Raw genomic sequence first — 22,677 nt, 5'->3', positions numbered from 1 at the left:
TGAGAGGGCTTGTGTTCGACACAAAATGTGCAATAACATATAAGCATGTCTAGCTCACGCCATATTCTGTCATAGTAGAGCTCTGATACATATGGACACTGACCCTGGGAATTCTGGCTTAAATTAATTTATTGTTGCAAATATCTTTACTTAAGCCAATTTTGGGTTTTTAGTGATCCAGCGAAGAAAGAAGCTAGCGTCAGACCTCAGTCTCATAGAAGTGTTTGTTTGAAGGGCCATGGTGACAGGAGACTTCTCTGCACTTCGAGTTAGCCCAGATTAATGACTTGCCCTATAGAGGCAGCCAACACCAATTAGAAGTGGCCTGTTTGTGGCTGTTTGCACTTACTTCCCTTAATTCATGTGCAAATACGTTTTCCTTTGCCTTTCCCCTAGATGGCTTTCCTTGCATCGCTTCTGACGTTTGCAATGTGCAACTGCTGTTTTACTGCTCTTCCTGTGTCACTAAAGTAACGCCAGAAGTTCTAGGCCACTTAGGTGGAGCTCACAACATGACTTCTTTCTCTTCTTGGAAAATGGGGCAACACTAGTGTTTTTTTCTGATAACTGCAGTGTTTCCCCTCTCTTTACCATGCATGGGCAATTAAAACAAAAGAGTAAAGGATGTTTGGAAGTAAAGGGGTTTGTTCTATGCACAAATGCTCTGAGGATGCAAATAGTACCACCTAGTGATCAGTTATAAACATCACAAGAATTATCCCTCAGCATAATAGAAACAGCAGCTGAAAAGTGGGGAGAGGAAAGCATATTCACTTGAGAGTAGGGATGGATGAATCTGGCAGTTCAGTTTCTTCTTTTTTCAGTGTTAAATTCAGTACTTCTAATAGACACATTATTTTATGCAGTTTTGGCTCCTACACATATTTTTCAAGCAATATTCCCCAATAAAATACATTTTCAATGTTATTTTCACTAAAATATGACTTTTAATTGGAGAACTACTTCGCAAAATTTGGAGAAGTTGCCTGTTAGTATGAGAAGTGTAAATTATGTAATTTCTCATTAAAATGCAAACAAAAATAGAATCGCTCTTCATACCTACTATCTATCAAGTGACCTCTTCGTCACTGACCTCTTCCTCATACCCTGTGAGATATGTTGGGTGAGAGATATTGATAGACCCAAGGCGACCCAATGAGCTTTGAGGCAGAGTGGGATTGGAATTCAAGTCTTCCTGGTCCAACTATGGCACTCAATAATCTAAGAAGAATCCTACTGAATTAGACCAAAGTTCCATCCGGTCTACCACCCTTTCCCACACAGTAGCCAACCAGATGCCTATGGACATGAGGGGAACGGCCCTCTTCTGCTGCTAGTTCCCCAGCAACTGACATGCAGAATCACTATTAGAAGAATGAATGTAATATTTTGTGCATCAACATTAAATTGCTTAAATTCCGCTTTAAACACAATAGATGTTTTGAGTGTGCGACCAAAAACAGTGGCTCTAACAATCCATCGCTTTGTCATTTGCTTCAGATTTATTTTCTGTTTAGGAGAAGATGCCATTATTTGCATTGTCCCACTGAAGTAAAATAAAAGATTTGTATGTTAGTTAATGGGAGACGAAAGCTCCTGTTTGTGTATTTTCTAACTATAGAAAGATCTAGCACTTAATCCTTCGCAGGTACGCGAAAAGAATATAGCACCTTAACCGTGTCAAAATTATTATGATCCCTTTAGTTGGAAGGCAACTTGAGTTTTCTTTTGTACTCGGATCAGGTCAGATAATAAATATTTGAAAAAATCAATGAAAGCTTCTCTCTTTTGAGAAGAGGAAAACAATTAATATGATGGGTAGTAGTTTTGCTCGGAGTTGGGCCATTGGAATTTGTGAACACGCCTAAGTTAAGACCATTCATTTCAATGGACCTGGTCTGAGTGAAGCTTGGTTGAAAACATCCCGATATATTTGCAAGAACGTCACAAGAGCAGAATGTGTGTGTCTTTGTAGTGTGTTTTCATATGTTGCATTTCCCCCTTCAGGACATTTATTCAGAACAGCTGGGGATCAACCGTGTAACCTGTCCACAGTGTCGAGTGCCTTCCCAATGGTCAGCCACCCAGTCTTTGGTCTACATACAGCCAGCTCAGGGCATACAGAATTTGGTGGCTTGGGGACACTTGGTACACCCACAGCCTTAGCAGCACATCCCCAACTAGCACCTTTTCCAGGTAAGCACTCATTACAAGAAATACTAATTGGAAGGTGCGACTGTGAAGGTTCCTAACCTAAGTAGGTGCACATTTTATATATTCCATTACTAAGGGTAGAATAGCAGCCCAAGAATAAATTTGTATTTTACTGTCTAAAAAAACAATTAAAAAAACCCCATGTTTTCAGTCTTAATAAAGGCAGTTTGGATGAACATAAGCAGAACTGGAAATGCCTGATCAGGAGCCAAATGGTCAAAATCAATTCAAGTGTTCCAGAGTAATAAAAAAATTCAGGCTTGGCACAATATTTGGAAACTAGTATCCATTCATTTCACCTTTCAAGTGTTTAATTTCAAGTAACCATGTTTATAGAATTATACACTCTTGATGGGTGGCTTTGATTTAGCTATCTTCAGCGTCACCATGTTTGTTTGTTTTTATCTTACGGATTATTATTAGAGCCTGAGAATCCAATTTTTTAAAATACAGGCAAGTCTCTAGCTCTCATGATTTCAGGAATAGGCTTGAAAATGTGGTGGCAGAAAGACCAGGGAAAAAGGGGAGAGAGAGAGAGAACAATAAAAAGGTGGCTATCATTGTACTTCAGAGGCCTCAGGGTGCAATATTTTTTCAAGGACTGAATCATAATTATTAAGTGATTGTTTTAGCATCACAATTTTGGGGTTTTAAAAAAAGAAAAATAAACAACATTTTTCGTAGAATAGGTGCACACTGGCAGAAACTGAAGCTTGATTTCTGTCATGCTTATGAAAACAATATGAAAACTACAGTAAAATATGCAAATTAGGTATGGCTTTCCTTTTATGATAGTTGGCTCTCAGAGATTATGCCAAAGATGGGTACAACAAATAGAACTGCAATCCTTTGCACACTTGGCAGTCGTCCTTACTTGGGAGTAAACTCCATTGAACTCAGTGTCTTCAGGTAAACATGAATAAAGATGGTACCACTTACATTTATGATGGAAAATTTAGGATGAGCATACTGTGGTAAAATAATGTATTCCTCATTTCTTAGAAATCTTTCCCCACAGTTAAGATAGCATATACAGTGGTACCTCGGGTTACATACGCTTCAGGTTACATACACTTCAGGTTACAGACTCTGCTAACCCAGAAATAGTACCTCGGGTTAAGAACTTTGCTTCAGGATGAGACAGAAATTGTGCGGTGGCAGAGCAGCAGCAGCAAAAGGCCCAATTAGCTAAAGTGGTGCTTCAGGTTAAGAACAGTTTCAGGTTAAGAACAGACCTCCAGAACGAATTAAGTACTTAACCCGAGGTACCACTGTAGTTTTGTTATTTATTTGGACATAAGTGTAGTTGTGCCATGGTTGTGGCTTGAATATGCCATGAATGATGAAAACATATTTTTACAATTCTTTTTAGCACAGCAGATGTTTCTGTGACAGTGCCTAAGCTCATTGATTCCTCCCCCCCACCCCTGGTTATGTCAAGTGTCCCAATTTTGTCTCTAAAAGGTTTTGCTCTTGGATTGTGTCATATTTGCTCTTCCTGTTTCAGAGAGTTAATCAGCAGTCCTGTCTTGCTCTAAGAGATGAGAAATCCTTTTCCATTCTAGAAAATAACTGATTATACTTCAGTAGCATTTGTATTTTAGGATGCTCTAAGGAATTGGACCTTTTGTAATTTGCTATAGAGCAACAGACCTTACCCCTAAGACTTTTTGAATGTTTTAGCTAGCCACAGGCCACCCTGTCTATATAGATTTTCTTTTCATTCATAAGGTACGGTTCTATTGAGCATGAAAACAATTTGTAGGTAGATAATATTGCAATATTTTATATTCGGTCAGTAAGGCTGCAATCCTGTACCCACTTTACTAAGAAGTGAGTCCTTTCTAACTCAATAGGACTTCCTTCTGAGTAGACATGTAGGATTGAACTGTAATGTATATGGATGAAGACTGATTTAGGTTGCCAGCATTCAGGTTGGTACAATGTCATCTCAGACACATCCCAGACATGGTGGCACATCTGTTATCACCATGAATAGCGATTTTATGACTGCTGGCATGCCATACTTCCTTATGGACCTATGATGCTCACATATAGTTCCCACATGAGCACTAGGAATACCATTGCTGTTATTCTGGTACCAGCAAAACTCCAAATACAGTGGAGATACAGTTATAGATACCATACATTTTAACGCCCGTAGGAGCCATGGTTTGTTAAGGGTGCTGAGAATTGTAGCTCTGTGATGGGTAAACTACGGTTTTAAATGCATGGTGTGGGTATGACTATAACCTTAAAGGTATCTCTATGATGCAAGTGAGCAGGGGTGGTGGTGGTGGGAAAATCCTTACACAAGTAGGAAGTTCTGCCTACACAAGGAGTTATTGCACACTGGTCTCTTGCCTGCTCTCCTAGATAGTTCCTGTTTTTCACATACCCATTTTTACTTTGCTCATTTTCCTAAACATTGCTACTGGTTACTTTCGTGCCACTTAGTTATTTCCTCTTTTGTTGTGTTTGTGTCATTGCTCTCTTCCAAGTCAAAATAGTAATCCATGTTGCAATTTTCTGCGTAATATATGTCCTAGGCTGATGTCTAACATTGTTCAAGCAGACATCTGCTCACTCAAGACTTCCCCTTCCCCGTCTTCCCTCTAGAAGTCCCCTGTGCTCCCCACATCTCTGGACACTCACCCAACCCCATAAAGCAGATTTGGGATGTTGCAGGGAGGGAGAGTTCCTGCTGTTATAGATTGAAACCAGTGAATGCCACTCCTGCTTCTGGAGGACCATCCAGAGAACAAACCAACATCAGAGAACCACTCTCTATTTGAAAGAGTTCTATATTAGAAGAGTGCTCCAATGTAAAGATCATGAACCCTAAAAAGGGTGAGCAGGGACTTTGAAGTTGCTCATCAGTAAGTCCTGCCCAACAGGACACTCACTCACAGGTCACCTGATCACAGTCTCCCCACAATGGTGTGCTGCATTGCTGTTCTATTTAAATTTGAGTAATTCTATACATATAAATTAGTACATGCAGATTTTATGCAAATTGGGGTTGTTTTTTTAACCCTCCTCTTTGGCAGTCAATAAGTGGCCAGCCACCATAACCTAATAGTCCTGACATTATATTACCTACCATCAACTTTCCCTACTTTTTTCTTACTTTCCTTTCAGGCTGAGTGATATGTAGTCTGAAACCTGCTATCAAAAACATTGATATAAATTAGGTGCAAATTAATTCCATTAACTTGCCTAGAATTGCTGGATTCCAGCTTCGCTTCCGTATAATGATGGCAGACTGCTTGTTGTTGGCACAATTTCTGTCTTCATTCACTGAGGAACTTGATGTATGAACCGTAGAAAGCCCTCCTGCAGAGCACCGGGAGCAAGGGAGATTTTAGAGCAAACTTGATTACATAAAGATTTTGAATGGCATCACCTCTAAGCTTGCCTGCTTTCCTTTTAAAGTTTATCTTTTATATATAAAAAAGGCATAATTGCACATAGGAATCTTTGCAAGACCAATTTCCAAGATGAGAACATCTTGTCATCTGCTCCTCAAACTTGCCTGTGTAGATTGTTCCCTACTGCGTGTTTTCTAGTTTTCTGCCCATTTTATATTTTTAATCATGGTAGGTAATAGAAATACTGTTATTTCCCTTAGAAGCCTGTTCCAAAATCAATGCTCGATTTGGGCTAATGAGCAGTAGTGGAAAGAACTTTAAAAAGATAAATAACTTAGATTGTATATTTTAAAATCTTTTCATCTTTTTTAACTGGCTTAGGCTGCAATCATTTACACACTACCCTGGGAGTAAGTCTCATTGAACTCACTTGGGTTTACTTCTGAGTAGACATCAAATTGTGTTGCATAGCAAAAGCTGCTAACATCACTCTAGAAAAATCATTGTTTGCAAGTCCCAGGCAGCCCTAAAGGGAAAGCTCTGTTAATCAGGTTTTTTTTTTCATTTACCAGGAAAGGGATTGCCTTTTATTTTATTTTTTTGCACATCACAGATATTTTGAAACTTGTGTCAGTTTGACTTGACTTCCATGTTATAGGGATCACATTCCTGTATATTTTATAATGTCCTCCTCCTTCTAAATCACGAAACAATAACTAGTGTTCTATTCTGCTGACGCTTTTGTAAAAAACACAAACACGTTGATTCCATGTGAACATTTAAAAAGATACTAGTGTGCATTACTGATGACTTGGGGGATGCTGTCAAAAAACCGCATCCCTATGTCATGTTTAAAATGTGGCTCTGGTTTTACAGGCAAGGTCCAAGACTTTGCTAACCAGAAATCAGAACAAGTGGATAAAAGGTGGTATACAAATTTATTTAACAACAACAGTTTCTGCATAAGCTTTGTACCAGCAGAAAAAAGTAACAATACAGAAAATGATAACACCTGAGCATTTTAAAGGCAGGACTCCCGGTTACTATTAATGTCCAGCAGCAGATCTGCTCAGGAACTGTGTGTGGAACTGTCCAGAGGGAAATCCTCAAATAACTTTCTTCATTTTCTTTGCTCTGGTTGTACAGAATGGTGGCGAAATGCAGACATGCACTCGCGTACTGGCACAACTTTCTTCCCATCCCTTATTGGAATATCTCCTTTGTTTGCTCCTCCTGCTCAAAATCATGATTCCACTTCATTCCATTCAAGGACTGCCGGAAAAAGTACCCGAGGCAGTTTGGAGAAAGGTAAGTCGTGAAACATAAAATGTACCGTATTTTTTACTCTATAGGACGCACCGGACCATAGGATGCACCTTGTTTTAGCGGGGAAGAACAAGAAGAAAAAAAATCTCCCCCTCTCTGCTCAGTGCCCCTTCAGCGACGCGGCAGGAGCAACAGAGCCCCTTCCATTTCCCCTCCCGCTTGGCTGAAGGGGCGCTGCGCAACTCTCCCTCTCTGCTGAAGCCAGGAGAGTCTTGCTCTCCCGGCTTCAGCAAAAGGAACCCAAAGCCTGCGGAGCGCAGCGGGAACTCACACTGCGCTCCGAAGGCTTCAGGCGGCTATCACTGAAGCTTGGAGAGCGAGAGGGATCGGTGCGCACCGACCCCTCTCATTCTCCAGGCTTCAGTGAAAGCAATGCGAAGCCACCAGAGCGAGGAGGGAGCGCTCCCTCTGCGCTTCGGAGCCTTCGCGTTGCTATCGCTGAAGCCAAGGAGCCTGCATTCACTCCATAGGACGCACACACATTTCCCCTTAATTTTTGGAGGGGGAAAAGTGCGTCCTATAGAGCAAAAAATACGGTAAGGTAACCTCAGAAACAACAATGTAAAGAAGATGTTCCACAGCTGATCCTCTCTCCCTGTGAAGCTTATATTCCTGATACACCCGCATCATATGTGCATGTTGCAGGCAAGGCTGCTGCTCTTCCGGGTGGGGCTGTGTTGCAGGCAGGCCCGGTTGGCCGGGGGTGCGTGTGGCTTACCCCTTTTAAGCAGCTGCATGGCTGGGGGATCTCCCTTCTTGTTCCAGCTTCAGTTAATGAAATATTGCAGTGTAGATCTTCATCAGGAGCCACAGGTCCTCCTGCTCTGTTATTCTTGTTAACCTTTTTTATATCTCTGCAACCTGCGTGTTACTTGCAATTAGCAAGCGCAGAGGAGAAGTAAAAGGTTTTTCTTTTTCTTTTTGTAGGATGGGGCTAGCCTTCTCTCTCTCTAGAAACCAAAGCCTTTTACCTCAGTTCAGGCATTATACTAGATAAGCATTGAGCCTATTTGTTTATAATTCTAAGTGCTGGGTTTTAAAATGCCCATGAATGTTAGCCTTCAGAATATGCTATTTGTTTTAATAAAGCGCACCTGTTTGAAATGTATGGTATAGATGTATTTCAGTGCAGTGTCACTGTGCATCATCTCCCTATGTTTTGTTGTTTTTTTAAAAAAAAGCAAGTAAAAGTTTATTATTTCCACTGTGGATAAACTGTCCATATTAGTTCAACTGCACTGTCATTGTGCATCCTCTCACTTTGTGTTTCAAAACCAGTTTTTTTTTTAAATACAGATGGAAATAGGTCAGTGCTATTTTTGTAGGAAAAGAGGTGCTGGAACTCACCATGAACGCCTCCCTTGTTCTCTTATAATTACAATGATGTCCACCTGAGGAGCCAAAACTCAGTTCTGTCTGGGGGGGGAAAGCCCTGAATAGGACTATTGGTTCATGAAGCAGACAGTTCCCATGAAACAGTTGGATTTTCCCAGTATCACTGGATAAACCGTGCATATTAACTCAGTATATGTGTAAAGTCCTGGATTTAATCCACATCCTCATGTGAAAAAGTCTCATGTATCCAAACTCTGCTCAAGACCTTCAGAAACTGCTGTTAGTAAAAAAAACAACAACCGTATTTTTCCATATATAAGACTAGGTTTTCCCCCATCTCCCCCTATTTTCTTAAATCTGAGTCCCCAAAATAGGGGGCGTCTTATACATGGGGGCATCTTGTAGATTTTTGGTGTTTCTTACCTTCTGCTATTCAGATATTTAGCTTTCTATTCAGTGGTTACAGGAAGGGTCCTTTTGAGAGATGGCATATGTTTCTTTAATTACCTTTCTGTTTCCCCCCTATTTACAGCTTTGTCCTTTAGATTAAGGAAGTTTGCTGTAGAAAATGTGCCTAACAACTCCTGTTAAAATTCCTGCTATTGCTGTTGATGTTACTTGATTGTTTCCATTTAACTAGTTTTGATGTTTTAAAATATGTCCAGAATATTTAACTTAATAGTGTTCAAACATGTATGCTGAACCCTCTTTTAAATGCTCACCATTACAGTTAGTGCACAAACCTGTTCGACTCTTAACTTCGATATTATGTTTGCTGAAGTTCAATTTTCTTTTAAAATTTCTTTTTCAAGGTGTTAATGGTTCAGTAAATGGCAACAGTACCATTTCAGTATCGGGCAGCAACACGTCTGTATTATCTACCACCACTGCAAGTTCTGCTGGACAAGCAAAGGTTATAACCGTAGTGGGGGGAAGTCGCAAATGTAACCAAGAACAAAATAAAAACCAGATTCTGGATGCCAGAGCTGACAAGATTAAAGATAAGGTAATCACAGTGATGAATCTTAAGTCTTACAGTGGGACCTCGGGTTACAAACACCTTGGGTTACAAACACTTCGGGTTACAGACTCCACTAACCCAGAAGTAGTACCTCAGGTTAAGAACTTTACCTCAGGATGAGAACAGAAATTATGCGGCAGCAGGAGGCCCCATTAGCTAAAGTGGTACCTCAGGTTAAGAACGGTTTCAGGTTAAGAATGGACCTCTGGAATGAATTAAGTACATAACCAGAGGTACCACTGTATTCACTTTAGTCTAGCAAGGAGAAAAGCAGGTCCCTTTCTGAACTGGAAACTGGGTACACAGCCAGTGTTAAAGGAGATAGGTATGCACACAGCCCTGTGAGGCTTGAGGGATGTGTCTGCTGATAGGAATGTGCATATTTTGGGGGTCGCTAGTTGCATGCAACACTTTTAATGTATAGCATTAGAAGAACCGGATCAGGCTTGAAGAGAGTGTATCAATAAAGATCCAACACGTTAGACGTTTCAGGTGATTGCACATAGTTCCAGGTTGCATGGAAGCCTTTTTGTGTACAACTGTATGTGCAAAGGCCCCCTACTTTCAGGAGGGGGTAATAAGTGCACATGGCATGAAGTTGAGGCTCTTCAGCACAGCCCCTCTTGTGCATTGGATAAGTAAAACACCTGAATAGGACTATTGGCACACAGGACTGATACTGTAATACGTGTATTCTCCCAGGATGATGGCCGATTACATGGGCTGTGGCTCACCTGTCATCTGAAGGCAGGGAATGCACCCAAAGTTGAATGAAGTAGGTGTGGCTTGGTCCTCCTCAACCATACTTGGGAGTAAAATGCCCAAATAGTGCTATTAGCACATAGGACCAGGAAAGTCACTGTTGGGTGCTGATTAGGTAGTAATGATGTGACAAAGGCCGCAATCCTATGCACACTTTTTGGAGAGTAGTTTACACTGAACTTTAGTTGGGTCTTAGTCTCCCAACTAAACAAGAACAGGCTATACATTTGGTCTGGTTCACAGTGTTTCTCAGCCTGTGGGTCTCCAGATGTTGTTGGACTACAACTCCCATCATTCGTAGCCAGCATGACCAGGTTGTTGTAGTCCAACAATATCTGGAGACCCACAGGTTGAGAACCACTGTGCTAGACTGAATGTTAAATACAGGTGTCCAATAATTTAATCAGCTGATAGGTACTAAACTTCTGCATGGTCCAAAACAATGGTGTGTCTGCATCCAATATTTGTATAGGGCTTCTGATCTAGCAGCAGAACCTGTGCGTGGAAGCCTCCTCCATATGCCCAGTTCTCTGTGCAGTAGCACACATCAGAACAACAATGCCTAGTAATAGTGTTAGCTCATATTTGACAGGGCAGCTATGTAGACATCGAAATAGTTACAGTTGTGCACCCCTATGCTTAACAGGAGAATGGTCTTCCAATTTGATAAGCTACCATTTGGAAGAACTAGTTGATTGAGACAAATCCTTTGAAAATCATGCTGCCCAGTAGATCAGCATGAACGTCTGTTATATAATACTTCAGAGTTGCTAGTTTTGTTTTGCATCTCATGATTCCTTCAGAATAGGCCACAATTATCTCCATTTTACAGATGGAGAACTAAGGTAGAAGGGTAATGAATTTCCCATGTACTTCATGATGAAATCGTGGTAGAGACAGGACCTGAACAGAGTTCATATGGTTCAAGCCCAACACTCTGCCCTTGGGCACATGTTAACTAGAGTAAAGTGAAGTGCACCTTAAAGGGCTTTTAATTATGTTCATAGTGCATTTTAGAACTGGACACTAATATGCTTCCCTCCTTTGCTTTTTTAAAGAAAAGTAATAAACAATGAAATTTATTACAATGCCATCGGTAAAAGCTGGTGATTCATATGATTAAAACATTATTTGATGCACAGTCTTTTATCTTCCTCTTAGAAGTCTAGAAAGAAAGCAGTAGATAGTTCCAGCAACAGTGAAAGTGATTCTGGCTCCTCTTCAGACACCTCCAGCGAAGGCATTAGTAGCAGTGACTCAGATGATTTGGATGAAGATGAAGAGGAGGAAGAGGAGGAAGAGGAAGATCAAAGTGCTGAAGAAAGCGAAGAGGATGACTCTGATTCAGAGAGTGAAGCACAGCAAAAAAATAAGAACAAGGTGTGGTAAAGTTAAGAACTGCCTTATGTTACTGAATAGGCCTTTTTTTTTTTTTTACAGGCCAGTCTCTATATGGTTGACTGAGGAACTGGTTGGTGCAGAACCTATTTTGGCAGCAGTTAAAGTTGCTGTTGTTTTGTCATGTAGGCATGGCAAAACCCGTCAGATTTTCTCAGAATTTTTGAAACATAATATGTATTAATTGAACGAACTGGTTCACTGGCTGGAAGCTTTAAAAGAAAAGGGTGAGGAAGCTACTAACTAAAGGGACAGTAGCCCTGAAAAGCTTCCATTGTGCTTTGCCAAGCCAGTCAGAATATGCTGGCACTTCAGTTGTATTGTAAGAGAAAAACACCACAAAGCAAGTCTAAAAAGAGAAACACAGAAAACACTGGACTACCAGGCATTGGCAATGGCATCCTCTCTGTGCTTTAAACTAAATGGACGTATGTGTAAAAGCTAGGTATGGTATTTCTTACAGATAAACAGTTGGTTTAGAGGCAACCACAATTATTTTTCCTCTTAAAAAGAAGCCTGTTTTTTTTTTAAAAAAAATAGTTCCTCAGCTGAAACAAGCCATCCTAACTGTGGCTGTTAATGGTTTACTAAAGGAGTAAAAAAGGTGTAAGATAGAACTAAGGCACCAGAGATTAGCTGCCCTGTAATCTATGAAGCAGCTAACCCTAGTGCCGTTTTATTTTATTGTAAACTGGGAAAATATAAAGTAGACATCAGGCAAATGAATTAATCTGTGTCGCAAAGGTTGAGATGTCTTCTTGAGTGTTGCCATGGCTACTGGATTCTGTTTACAGCTGCTCTTTTCCTCACATAGCAGTTAACGCCGTCCAGTAACCAGTAACCAGAATGCAAACCCCAGGGTTCCGTTAGGTTGATAGTATAGCATACATTCAAAAGTAACTGAATTTTCAAAGCTCTCTTTCCCAGCCAAACCTTAGCTTCACATAGTGAAAGGACCTTACAGGAAATAAGCTGAAGAAGATATACTGTAAGGTTATTTTAAGTTTATTACACCATAAAGAAGTTGTACATCTTGGGTGGGTGTGTGTGCGCATGCTTTGTGGATGTTTGTTTGTTCTAAGTATGCCAGTGGCAGTCTACATGTTTGTATTGTATACTTGGGGGACTAATTTAGCAAGCCTTATGGACTAGATCTTCAGTGTTAAGTGTGTGTGTGTGCGCACGCACGCACATAAATATTTATTTTCTGTTTCACTATGTTTCCAGTACCTCAATTTTCTACATATTGTTTCCAGTGTGGTGTAGTGGTTAAGAGCAGTGGACTCTTAATCTGGTGAACCGGGTTCGTGTCTCCGCTCCTCCACATGCAGCTACTAGGTGACCTTGGGCTAGTCCCACTTCTCTGAAGTCTCTCAGCCCCACTCACTTCACAGAGTGTTTGTTGTGGGGGAGGAAGGGAAAGGAGAATGTTAGCTGCTTTGAGACTCCTTCGGGTAGTGATAAAGCGGGATATCAAATCCAAACTCCTCTTCTTCATCCAATGCAGCTAAGGAGAAATCAAGATACACGTTTTCTGTATTTGCAGGTGCTAATGCATAGCGGACCAGACATGAAAGCCGATGGACAAAAATCCCAGGAAAAGCCCCAGGAAAAGAGAACACACCAGCCAATACCTCTTGTGTCTGATAGCCAGACTCACCCGTCATTCCAGTCCCAGCAGAAGCAGCCTCAGGTTTTGTCACAGCAGCTTCCCTTTATTTTCCAAAGCTCTCAGGCAAAGGAGGAATCTGTGAACAAACACACAAGCGTAATACAGTCTACGGGATTGGTGCCCAATGTGAACCCTTTGTCTTTGGTAAATCAAGCCAAAAAGGAAACTTTCTTAAAACTTATAGTTCCTTCTCCTGATCTACTCAAGGCAGGGAATAAAAATACCTCTGAAGAACCTAGCCCATTGACCATTGATGTAAGATCAAACCGGGTGAGAATATATAAGTTTTCTTTGTACGCTTTCTGTACTCTGTGGAAGGGTTCATATTCCATTAATATCATGATTGTTGTTGTGTTGTTTTTTATTTTTTTAAAAATATATTGGAATCCATAAAAATCTAAGGTGATCTTTTAGTTGCACATAGTGGAAGGTTTAAACACTATTGCTTTTTAAAACTATACATTATAAAGAGTTTAAGGTTTCCAGTGCAATCCTTTACTCAGCAGTAAAACGCCATTGAATACAATACTCCCAGGTAAGTGTGTTCAGGAATGCAGCCTTAATGGTATAACATTAGAATTTTAAAACAATATTTTGGAAATTGTGTTATGTTCATCTGCAATACCTGCTTCTCAGAATCAGTAGCTGAAAATTCTTCCTGTAGATAGTAAGAATTCAGTCTAGAAATGTCAGCCACTGTGATGCAGTGCTTAGAGTGCTCAGCTGAGTCTGAGAACGCCCAGTTTCAAATCCCTGGTTCAGCCATGGAGCTTACAGGGTGACCTAGGGCAAGTCACCATATTTCATCTGTAACCTACCTCACAGGGTTGTTGAGAATACAAAATGAGACAAGTGACGAGAACCACGTATACTGCCTTGAGCTCCTTAGAGAACAGGGAGAATATAAATGCAACAAATATCCTGACACATGATTTACAGCATTTTCCAGAGCTGATACTGTTGCTCCAGTGGTGGAGGAACTTGCTCCATGCTTGTCCAAAGGTGTGTGTGTGCTCGCCTGCCATTACAGAGAGAGATTGAACGTCTCTCTCTTTAAATGAGACTCACAAGCAAGGCAAAAGAGCCCAGGTTCCTTTCTTACTGGCTTCTTGGAATGTCCTAAACCTCTGTTAGATCTGTAGACTGTAGTCCTTTGGAAAAATAGATGGAGCAAAAATGAACATGCACTACCAACCTTGGAAAATTTAAGAGGAGCACAATGCCAAGGTACTTATCTTACAAAGTCTTTACAAATCGGTCTTCAGGAAGACAGTTGAAGTGACATTTCATTTTTCTTCATGACTTCTCAGAGTATTGGTGGATTCTTGCTTGAACACTATGCTGTCATGTACAAGTGTGAAAGCTTTCAGAAAAACCTGAATGGAATATGAAGGTGGAGCTTTTGTGATCCATTCATGACATGCTTGCAATGAAAGATTGGGATGTTGGATATGCAGATTTTGTTTAGGAATCTCAGTGTCTAAACACTGATGGATTGAAATTGAAAAGTCACTCCATTAGAAAAGTCTAACCTAAATTTTTGCCCTTGGTTTCTTAGTTTGGGTTACATAGTGGACATTTTTTTAGAATACATTCATAATTCTGCCATGGCAATCCTGTATGATTACTCATTTTATATTTTCAGTAATTATTACTGTTTTCAGCAGAAGGTATGGTATTCTCATTACCCTTGAAATAGCATGCTTAAGGTATAGTGATAACAACTTCACTTGCATGAATGTAAAAAGAGTTTGATACATAACAACCAAGCACTAGTTGCCTATTGATAGACCCTTGTTTTCCTTTGGTTTTTAAAATAGACACATTTATAAAATGCCTCACAAGTTTTTTCAGAGAGCATGAAACATCTTAACAGTGTACTTACTGACCGCTCATGCTGTCTGTTTCACAGCTACAGTACAATGCTCAATTACTAGGTTCTGGTTTTTTCTGTTATATGCAGATGTATTTGGAACTAGGCTTTAGATATCACTTGTGGTTTTCATTTGGTGTACAGTCACATGGGTTATATTTGACAAGAAGGGTTTGAATGGGCAGGTTTATGGGAAAGCTGGGAAGATGGAAACAAATGCTTCTAAACAATTAAAGCCTGCTTTATGCCTTTCTTCTCCAACCCTAAGACTTATGTTAACAGCCCATTCCTGAGTCCTTTTTACTCAGATGTAAGCACCACACCTTAACCCTTCTTTCATAACAAATCTTCGTAACTCCTTTTCTCTTACCAGGTAAATGTCTCAGAGACTAGAATCTTCCATCCTTAACTGTTGGAATACCTTCTGACTCTCCATTCTGCAGTTTTAGTAGTGACTGTTGAGAATGACAAAGAATGTATTCTGTACATGCAAAATTCTTAGTGAGTCACAGCTCTCAATGAGTCAGTCTTAATTAAGGCAACCTGCCTCACTTAAGAAGTTCAAAGCAGCTTCCTTGCCCACACAGATTTACATCTTATCTGCCTGCCTTTTGGACGCAAAAGTTTCAGAGCCCATCTGCTAAACCCATTGCTTACGGCATTTAGCTATATATTTTGTTATCTTTTGTGCTTCTGCAGGAACAATACAAGCAGACATTCCCAGCACAGTTGAAGAAACACCACGAATCATCTAGGAACCTGAAGAAGGTTATCGCAGCAGTATCAAGTCCAAAGCCAACCAGTTCTCCACCAGCCCATCAAAAACACACCTCTTTAGAAAACAACCATTCTAATCCTTTCTTGACCAATGCACTTTTAGGTAATCATCAGCCCAATGGAGTGATTCAGAGCGTCATTCAGGAAGCTCCTCTGGCACTTACCACCAAATCCAAATCCCAGCCCAAGGTTAATGAAAACGTATCTACTTCCAGCAGCTTAACCTTTTCCTCACCAGTAAATTTAAGCACGGGTGGGAAAAAGACACCAAGCAACCGGACACCTGTTATGTCTTCTACCTCTCCTGTATTACCTGGCCCAGCAAAGGAAAAGGCAGTCAGCAATAATACAATGACAGCAGTGAAAACACAACACAACCACCCTTCCACAAAATCATTGGTTGAACAATTCAGAGGAACTGATTCAGACATTCTTAGCAGTAAAGATTCTGAGGATTCAAATGATGAGGATGATGACGACGACGAGGACGATGAGGATGATGAGGATGAAGACGAGGAAGATGAGGATTCTGATGATAGTCAATCAGGTTTATTTAATTTAAAGAAACTCTTTGCATGTCTTTAGCCTTCTAAAGGCACCCTTGCCCTCCTGCAAATGCTATAAGGTTAATTATTGTCGCCTGGTTTCTATATGGAAATTATAATCTTGGAATGAGAATTATGAAAACGTTAACTGATGAGCCAGCTCAACTGCTAACTTAATTCAAAACATTGATTTACCTATCATATTCAAAATGTTATTGATGGTGCTTTAGGAGAGATGACTTTTCAAGTTAGGAGATAGTGAAGAGACAGAGCCATGTAGCTGGGGTGAAACATAGTGGATAACTGCTCAGATGCATGGAGGTTTCTTACTAGTGCGAAGCCTTGAAAACGGTATGGGAAGATGAGTGAGGAGGGTCTGAAGGACTAGTTTAAATAGTTTAGGCTGTAGTCCTATGCATGCTTGTCTAGGAGTAAGCCCTATTGAACACAGTGGGCTTAAGTGGAAACACCTAGGATCGGGGTGTTAGTGCTCCAAATAAGGTTTCCCTAATGGTAAGTTTTACTAGGTGTTATACTATGGTTATAATGGACATTTCCCCCCAATGCAGTTGCATAGTATGCAGCTCTGTACACCCAAGAAGGAGTCAGCATTTTAATTAAGAACTATGTAGCCAAGCCAAAACCATCTTAGATAAAATGCATCTTAATTTTTTTGCCTAATATGGTAAGAGAAGAGCTGGCATGTTTTGCACTAACCAGTGGTGGCTTCCAGTTGTTAAGCCTTTAGCAGACCAGCACAACTTGTGAATGACCAAGCCACATGCTGCCTCCCTACCAGACATGTATGGTAGCCTATGCAAAGTCCAAGAAGCTTCTAAAAGAACAGCAGAGGGGTCTAGTCAAGCATTCAGTAGGCTACCATGTGTGGCTGGTGGAGCTGTGTTTGGCTTGCTAGGTCATAAGTTGGACAAGCCAGGAAAGGTCTTCTTTGGGTTGCCAAAGTCTTAAGTACTTTCAGTAGAAGGGTGGTGACAGTGAATTGCAAAGGAAGAAGGTGATTATATATCTGAGTCAGGATGTGAAACCAATAAATGGGTCTGAAACATACATCACATTCAATTGGTTGTTCCCTGCACTAAATAGTTCAGAATGCCTGTCCCACCCCCACCCCCAGTCTCAATGAATGCTGGAATAAAGATATATCAATTTCTTGTAATTCATGGTCTTCTCCATTTCCCCCAAAGAATCTGATAGTAATTCGGAAGGGTCTGATACTGAAGGATCTGAAGATGATGAGGAAGAAGATGATAAAGAACCTGATGAATCAGAGACTGATACGGAAGGAGAGAAGTCTTCGATTAAATTGAACAAAACGGCATCCTCTGCCAAAAGCTCTTCCATCAGTCTTGCAGCTTGCTTGACACCACTTAATATCCAAGCAGCAAAGACACCGAGTTCTGCTCCAGCCGCATTATGCCCCGAGTCTCCCTCACCAGCTTTTGTGGGCACGCCTTCTCCTGGGCTTTCCTCAAGTACCCACAGCGGTATTGCAGTTTATTTTATATAACAAAATCCCAATCTATATCAGAGAGGTGCTTTTTATTGAAATCTAGAAGGGTTCACACCTGTTGAGCCCAGCCTTCCGCAACCTAGTAGTACCTTCCAGATGTTGTTGGACACCCAATTCCCATCAGCCCCAGCCAGCATTGCCACGTTAGAGCACCAGGTTGTGGAAGGCTGGTTTAGCACTTTTTAGAATCTGGTCTTGCTTCAATTGAATTCTTGCATTTCATCACTACTTAAGATTGTATATTCTGATACAAAGATGAATCTCTGTACTGGCGAAAGAGTGATCTTCACCATGTGTGAATGGCAGAGTGTTGATTTCACCCCAGATAGATATAGTGGGAAATGATACAAACCATGACTGCCAATGACTCAGTACTCCCCTTTCCCCCACAGTGATTTCCCTGTTCTCCTTGTAGGCTGCCAGGCTTGGCCGTACTTATTCCATATTATCCTCTTCCTTTCCATCCCAAGACTCAAGAGAAGAGAAGCATCAACTGAGTCTGAATTGGTTCTGCTCTTTGGTAGAACATTGCAAATTAAGACCTGGATACTGTATTTACCTAAGGGCTTGGGCAGTGTTGGGGATTCTCCAACTCTGGATCCACATGACAAACTTTTAAACAACCCAGGGAATGTTTCACTGTAGAAACAGTGCAGTACCATTACATCATCCCCAGGAGTTGCCTGCTTCTGAAACACAAAAGGGGCTGTTTCTTTAATAGCTTGATAGGCATTGATACTGTGCCTGATTCACTTCTGCAAAACATGGTAATGGCCACTGACTTGGATAGCTTTAAAAGAGGATTTGGCAAATTCATTTTTACCTGGAAATACCAGGATTTGGGGTTGAACCTATTACCTCTGAGCCATATAAATTCCTATGAAAGGTGGGCATTGGTTAAGGGCTTGCTGCATGACACCTTGATCCTCAAAGTATGTGAAGGAAAATTCCACTTAACTATATTAATATAAGCAAGTGTGCTTATTGGTTCTCCTTCATTCTACTAAAACGAAGTTCATTCAGGTTGTAAAAGGGAGCTGTAAATAAATAGTTTAGTACATTGCCATCCTGTTTCTAGACACAAATAATCACTGTGTGCACAACAACATCAATGTGTGCCTTACAAAGCTTTCATCTTCTCTCTCTTCCCCTAAAAACAGTGTGCACAGAGCACAGAGAATTGTCAGGCTCCTTTTGGGGGGGGGGGAATAAAAATGGAGATTCTGCTGGGTTAGTAATAAGCTCCCCTGAACCGTGGTAGTAAGGACCTTCTTCCTTGTGTTCATCAGATCCCCGCCCTCCCAGTTTCTCATTTATCTGCTTTTTTACCTACCAATCCCCCACTCCTTTTTGAATCTTGGTGTGTGTGTGTGTGTGTGTGTGTGTGTGTAAAAATCAGATTAAAAAGGGAAAGTCATTAAACAGGAAAATGTCTTTACCAGGCTGGGACACAAATCTGTAAAGTGTGCCCACTGAATGAAAAGAAGTTCCATGGAAATCAGTTGAGATGCTCTGTGTCATGTGATGCTCTGCTTTGTAACATCAGCAGTTCAACAAGCCGCAGGCACCCTGGGTTGTACTGGGGACATTATCTAGAAACAGGGTTTCTTTTATTTCACTTAAACATGCTAACATAAGTGATTTCAGGACTGGGGTGTTGATCTATAGTTTGGTTGACAGTTGTTCCTAAATCTGTTGATTTCTTAAATTCTCTGGGTAAGAATAGACTCTAGCAATTGTTAGCAAATTGTGTTCTGCTCATTTCTTGCATTTTTTGCAAGACACGGGTTGTAAGGAAAAAGCAAGTAAAGGGGTATAGACTGCTGATTTGTTCTTTTTGTTAAAAAAATAGCAGAACATATTGCAGAACAAATAGCAGAACAATTACAGTTGTAATTTGGGTTTGCTGTGTTCTAAAATTAGTCCATTAAATTCTATTTAAGGTACTTCAAAAAGGCGCAGAGTCACAGATGAGCGAGAACTGCGCATTCCTCTGGAGTATGGGTATGTAAGATACAATTTTGAATTAAACTTGTGAAACCAGTTTCTTGTAATGTAGTAACATTCCTAAAGGTAGTGATTTTGCAATTTGTTTGGACCATGATTAACACTGAAGACAAAAGTACCCTGGCAAATGCAAGTTCCCAGGCCCATGTTTTCCACAGTTACATGAAGGAAGAAGCACGTGTGAGAATTTGTGGGTAGTAAGGGGCTTAACCCAAACCCACATATCATCTCCTGAAACCCCTTTTTCTCTCTAGCTCATTTGTCACTTTTGGAGTCTGAACTGGGAAATGATTCAAAGCAACCTGCTGGACTATTTAAATTGAGATTATGGGCATTGGAACAGTTAAGCCACTTCCCTCTGGCTGATGCACCTCTGCAAGTCTCCCTGCTCCCCCATTTGCCTTTTGTGGGGGAAAACAGAGTTGGGTTTCATGTGTTTTCTTTGCAATGTTCAGTTCTGAATCTTCACCAAGAAGCTGAGATCTCGTACTGTATTAAGAATCAGCCCCAAACCCCACAAATCACAGAATATGTTCCAGGAGTGAGGGGGGAGGTACAATTGCTCATACATAATTTGCTGAAGAGGTGAATTTCCCCCCAGAGAGTCATAAAGCTTCCTGTGATGCTTTGTGCTTTGCGTCGTCCATTCCTTTTTGTTTCTCTGAGGGGGCTTGCCAAGTTTGGGATGGGTTCCAGTAACTAAATTATTGGCAAGACTGCTGTAGAAGTAGAGCATCCGCTATTTTTCAAGCCTTCATTCTACTTACTGACATTCACCATTGCTTGCATCTTGCCTACATCTTTCTTTGTACTGCAGTCACTAGGTAATGAACGGCATACAATTTTTTCAGAGGCTTCTCTCTTGTGCTACGTCTCACTAGGTCCTGGCTGAGGATCAGTTTCCAACACCTCAGCTTTCTTTGCCTCCTACAACTGAAATCTGAAACACCAGTTCACATTGTACTCTTTCCTTACATTGAAACTTTCCTGATCTGCTTCAGCTGTTCAGATTTCACACACACTCTTTTCGTAAGCTGCACTGTAGCAGTTGTTTGCCCTCAAGGGGGAACTTTTGGCCTTTGGGTGACTGCAGGGGCACGTTTTTCCTGGTGCTTAATTTTCTGTGTGCTACAATATGCCTAGCTCTGTTTAATAGCCCATGTGACTTGGGGAGTCATAGAATCATAGACTTTTAGAGTTGGGACCCTGAGAGCCCTGCAATGCAGGAATTCTGCCCACAGCTGTCCCTGGGTGGCCTCGAACCACCAGCCTTCTGGTTGCCAGCCAGACACACTGACCTGTTGTGCCACAGGCTCTCTGACCTTCCTGGTACTGTAACTCACCTAGCCCAATGCCATTAACTCTGACTAGCAGTGACTCTTCCTTGTCTTTCTCAGCCAAACCACTTGAGATTATTTCAACAGGAAAAGCTAAACTAGGGTAGCCAATTTGGTGCCATCCAGATATTGTCAGTCTCCAGTTCCCACCAGCCTTAGTCAGCATGGCCACTGGTCAGGAATAATGAAAGTTGTGCGTTCTTAGATTCCAACTTTGTTCTTCAGTTTACAAATATTATGACGATCACCATCACAGCTTATTGGCAAACTGGGAACCTGGTTTACTTAGGAACGTAGGAGGCTGCCTTATACTGAATTAGACCATTGATCCAGCTAGCTCAGTATTGTTTCATCTGAGTGGCAAAGGCTCTACAGGGTTTGAGACAGAGGCCTCTCCCTGTTGTACCTGGAGATGCCAGGAATTGAACCCAATCCCTTCTGAATACAAGGCAGATGCTCTGCCACTTAGCTACAGTACACCTCTAAGTGGATATATTACCCAGAAGTAAGTGTGATTTAACTCCGTGACTCTTACTCTCAGGAAGTTGTACATAGCATTACTGCTGTGCATTCCAACTCTATGCATGCTTGCTTTGAGGTAAGTTCAAAGGGACTTCCTCCCAACATATGTGTTGCTATAATGCTGTGCCTCTTTAAATTTATATATATATATATATTTATTATTGCAGCTGGCAAAGAGAAACAAGAATAAGGAACTTCGGTGGCCGCCTTCAAGGGGAAGTAGCATATTATGCACCATGTGGCAAGAAGTTAAGGCAGTACCCTGAAGTAGTAAAGGTATATTTTAAACGTTATGCTTTCTGATTCTTATTAAGCATGCACATAATTATTTAAATGAACTTTTTCCTCCACTAAAGTTCCTTGATACAAAATGGCCCGTGATGCGAGGCTAATGTACCTTAAACCTGCCTCTAAACTGACCTCATGTAAATTTGTATCCCCTTGCCAGAATATGCACCAAAAAACCCCACACATTTGATTTCACTCTAATATTAGCTTGTACATCAAAGCTGGGTTGTAATGACTTAAAACCTGAAGTGGAAAAATATGTGATTTTTTCAGTATCTCAGCAGAAATGGAATAATGGATATCTCAAGGGACAATTTCAGCTTCAGTGCAAAAATAGGAGTGGGTGACTTCTATGAAGCCAGAGATGGACCGCAGGTATCCGCTTTTTAAAAAAGTAAAGTCTTTGATCCAAGGCGTAGTATCATAAATCTTAAGTGAAATATTTTTTTTACTACACTCTGGAGCATTGCTATTGTTAGCTGGTTCATTCTTGCAGTCATGTGTGTGACTTTATGATAGTAGTTGTGAATGACTGAGCACCTGACGCCTGGAAAGTGCTGGAAAAACCTTCACAATTCATTATCACCTTACCAGGGGCTCAGCATCTTGCAAAATTAAATTTGGAAACTGCAGTCATCTAGATATCATTGGCCTTTGAGGTTGAGTATACATTCCAGTACTCGAATTACAAGTCCACA

The 22,677-nt window shown here is 40.9% G+C and overlaps 1 protein-coding gene across 24 annotated transcripts in view; it reads left to right on the top strand.

Moving 5' to 3' along the window:
- The window catches only part of BAZ2B (bromodomain adjacent to zinc finger domain 2B), a 183,636-nt gene that overhangs the window by 110,569 nt on the left and 50,390 nt on the right, over window positions 1–22,677 (top strand). For 12 of the 24 annotated variants that reach the window (XM_083702756.1, XM_083702761.1, XM_083702757.1 and 9 more), the window contains 10 exons: window positions 2,008–2,196; window positions 6,732–6,893; window positions 9,059–9,252; window positions 11,191–11,409; window positions 12,974–13,369; window positions 15,672–16,296; window positions 17,500–17,799; window positions 19,769–19,829; window positions 21,859–21,967; window positions 22,253–22,354. In XM_083702756.1, coding sequence (XP_083558882.1) covers window positions 2,008–2,196; window positions 6,732–6,893; window positions 9,059–9,252; window positions 11,191–11,409; window positions 12,974–13,369; window positions 15,672–16,296; window positions 17,500–17,799; window positions 19,769–19,829; window positions 21,859–21,967; window positions 22,253–22,354 — 2,357 coding nt within the window. Of the gene's footprint in view, window positions 1–2,007; window positions 2,197–6,731; window positions 6,894–9,058; window positions 9,253–11,190; window positions 11,410–12,240; window positions 12,416–12,973; window positions 13,370–15,671; window positions 16,297–17,499; window positions 17,800–19,768; window positions 19,830–21,858; window positions 21,968–22,252; window positions 22,355–22,677 lie in introns of those variants that run through there. The other 12 variants (XM_083702747.1, XM_083702743.1, XM_083702748.1 and 9 more) reach the window with 3 other exon arrangements.

The sequence above is a fragment of the Podarcis gaigeae genome (assembly GCF_964106915.1).
Source record: "Podarcis gaigeae genome assembly, chromosome: 1".
In the NCBI taxonomy this organism is placed as follows: domain Eukaryota; kingdom Metazoa; phylum Chordata; class Lepidosauria; order Squamata; family Lacertidae; genus Podarcis; species Podarcis gaigeae.
The sequence above is the reverse complement of the archived record's forward strand: the minus strand, read 5'-3'. Positions and strand labels throughout refer to the sequence as shown.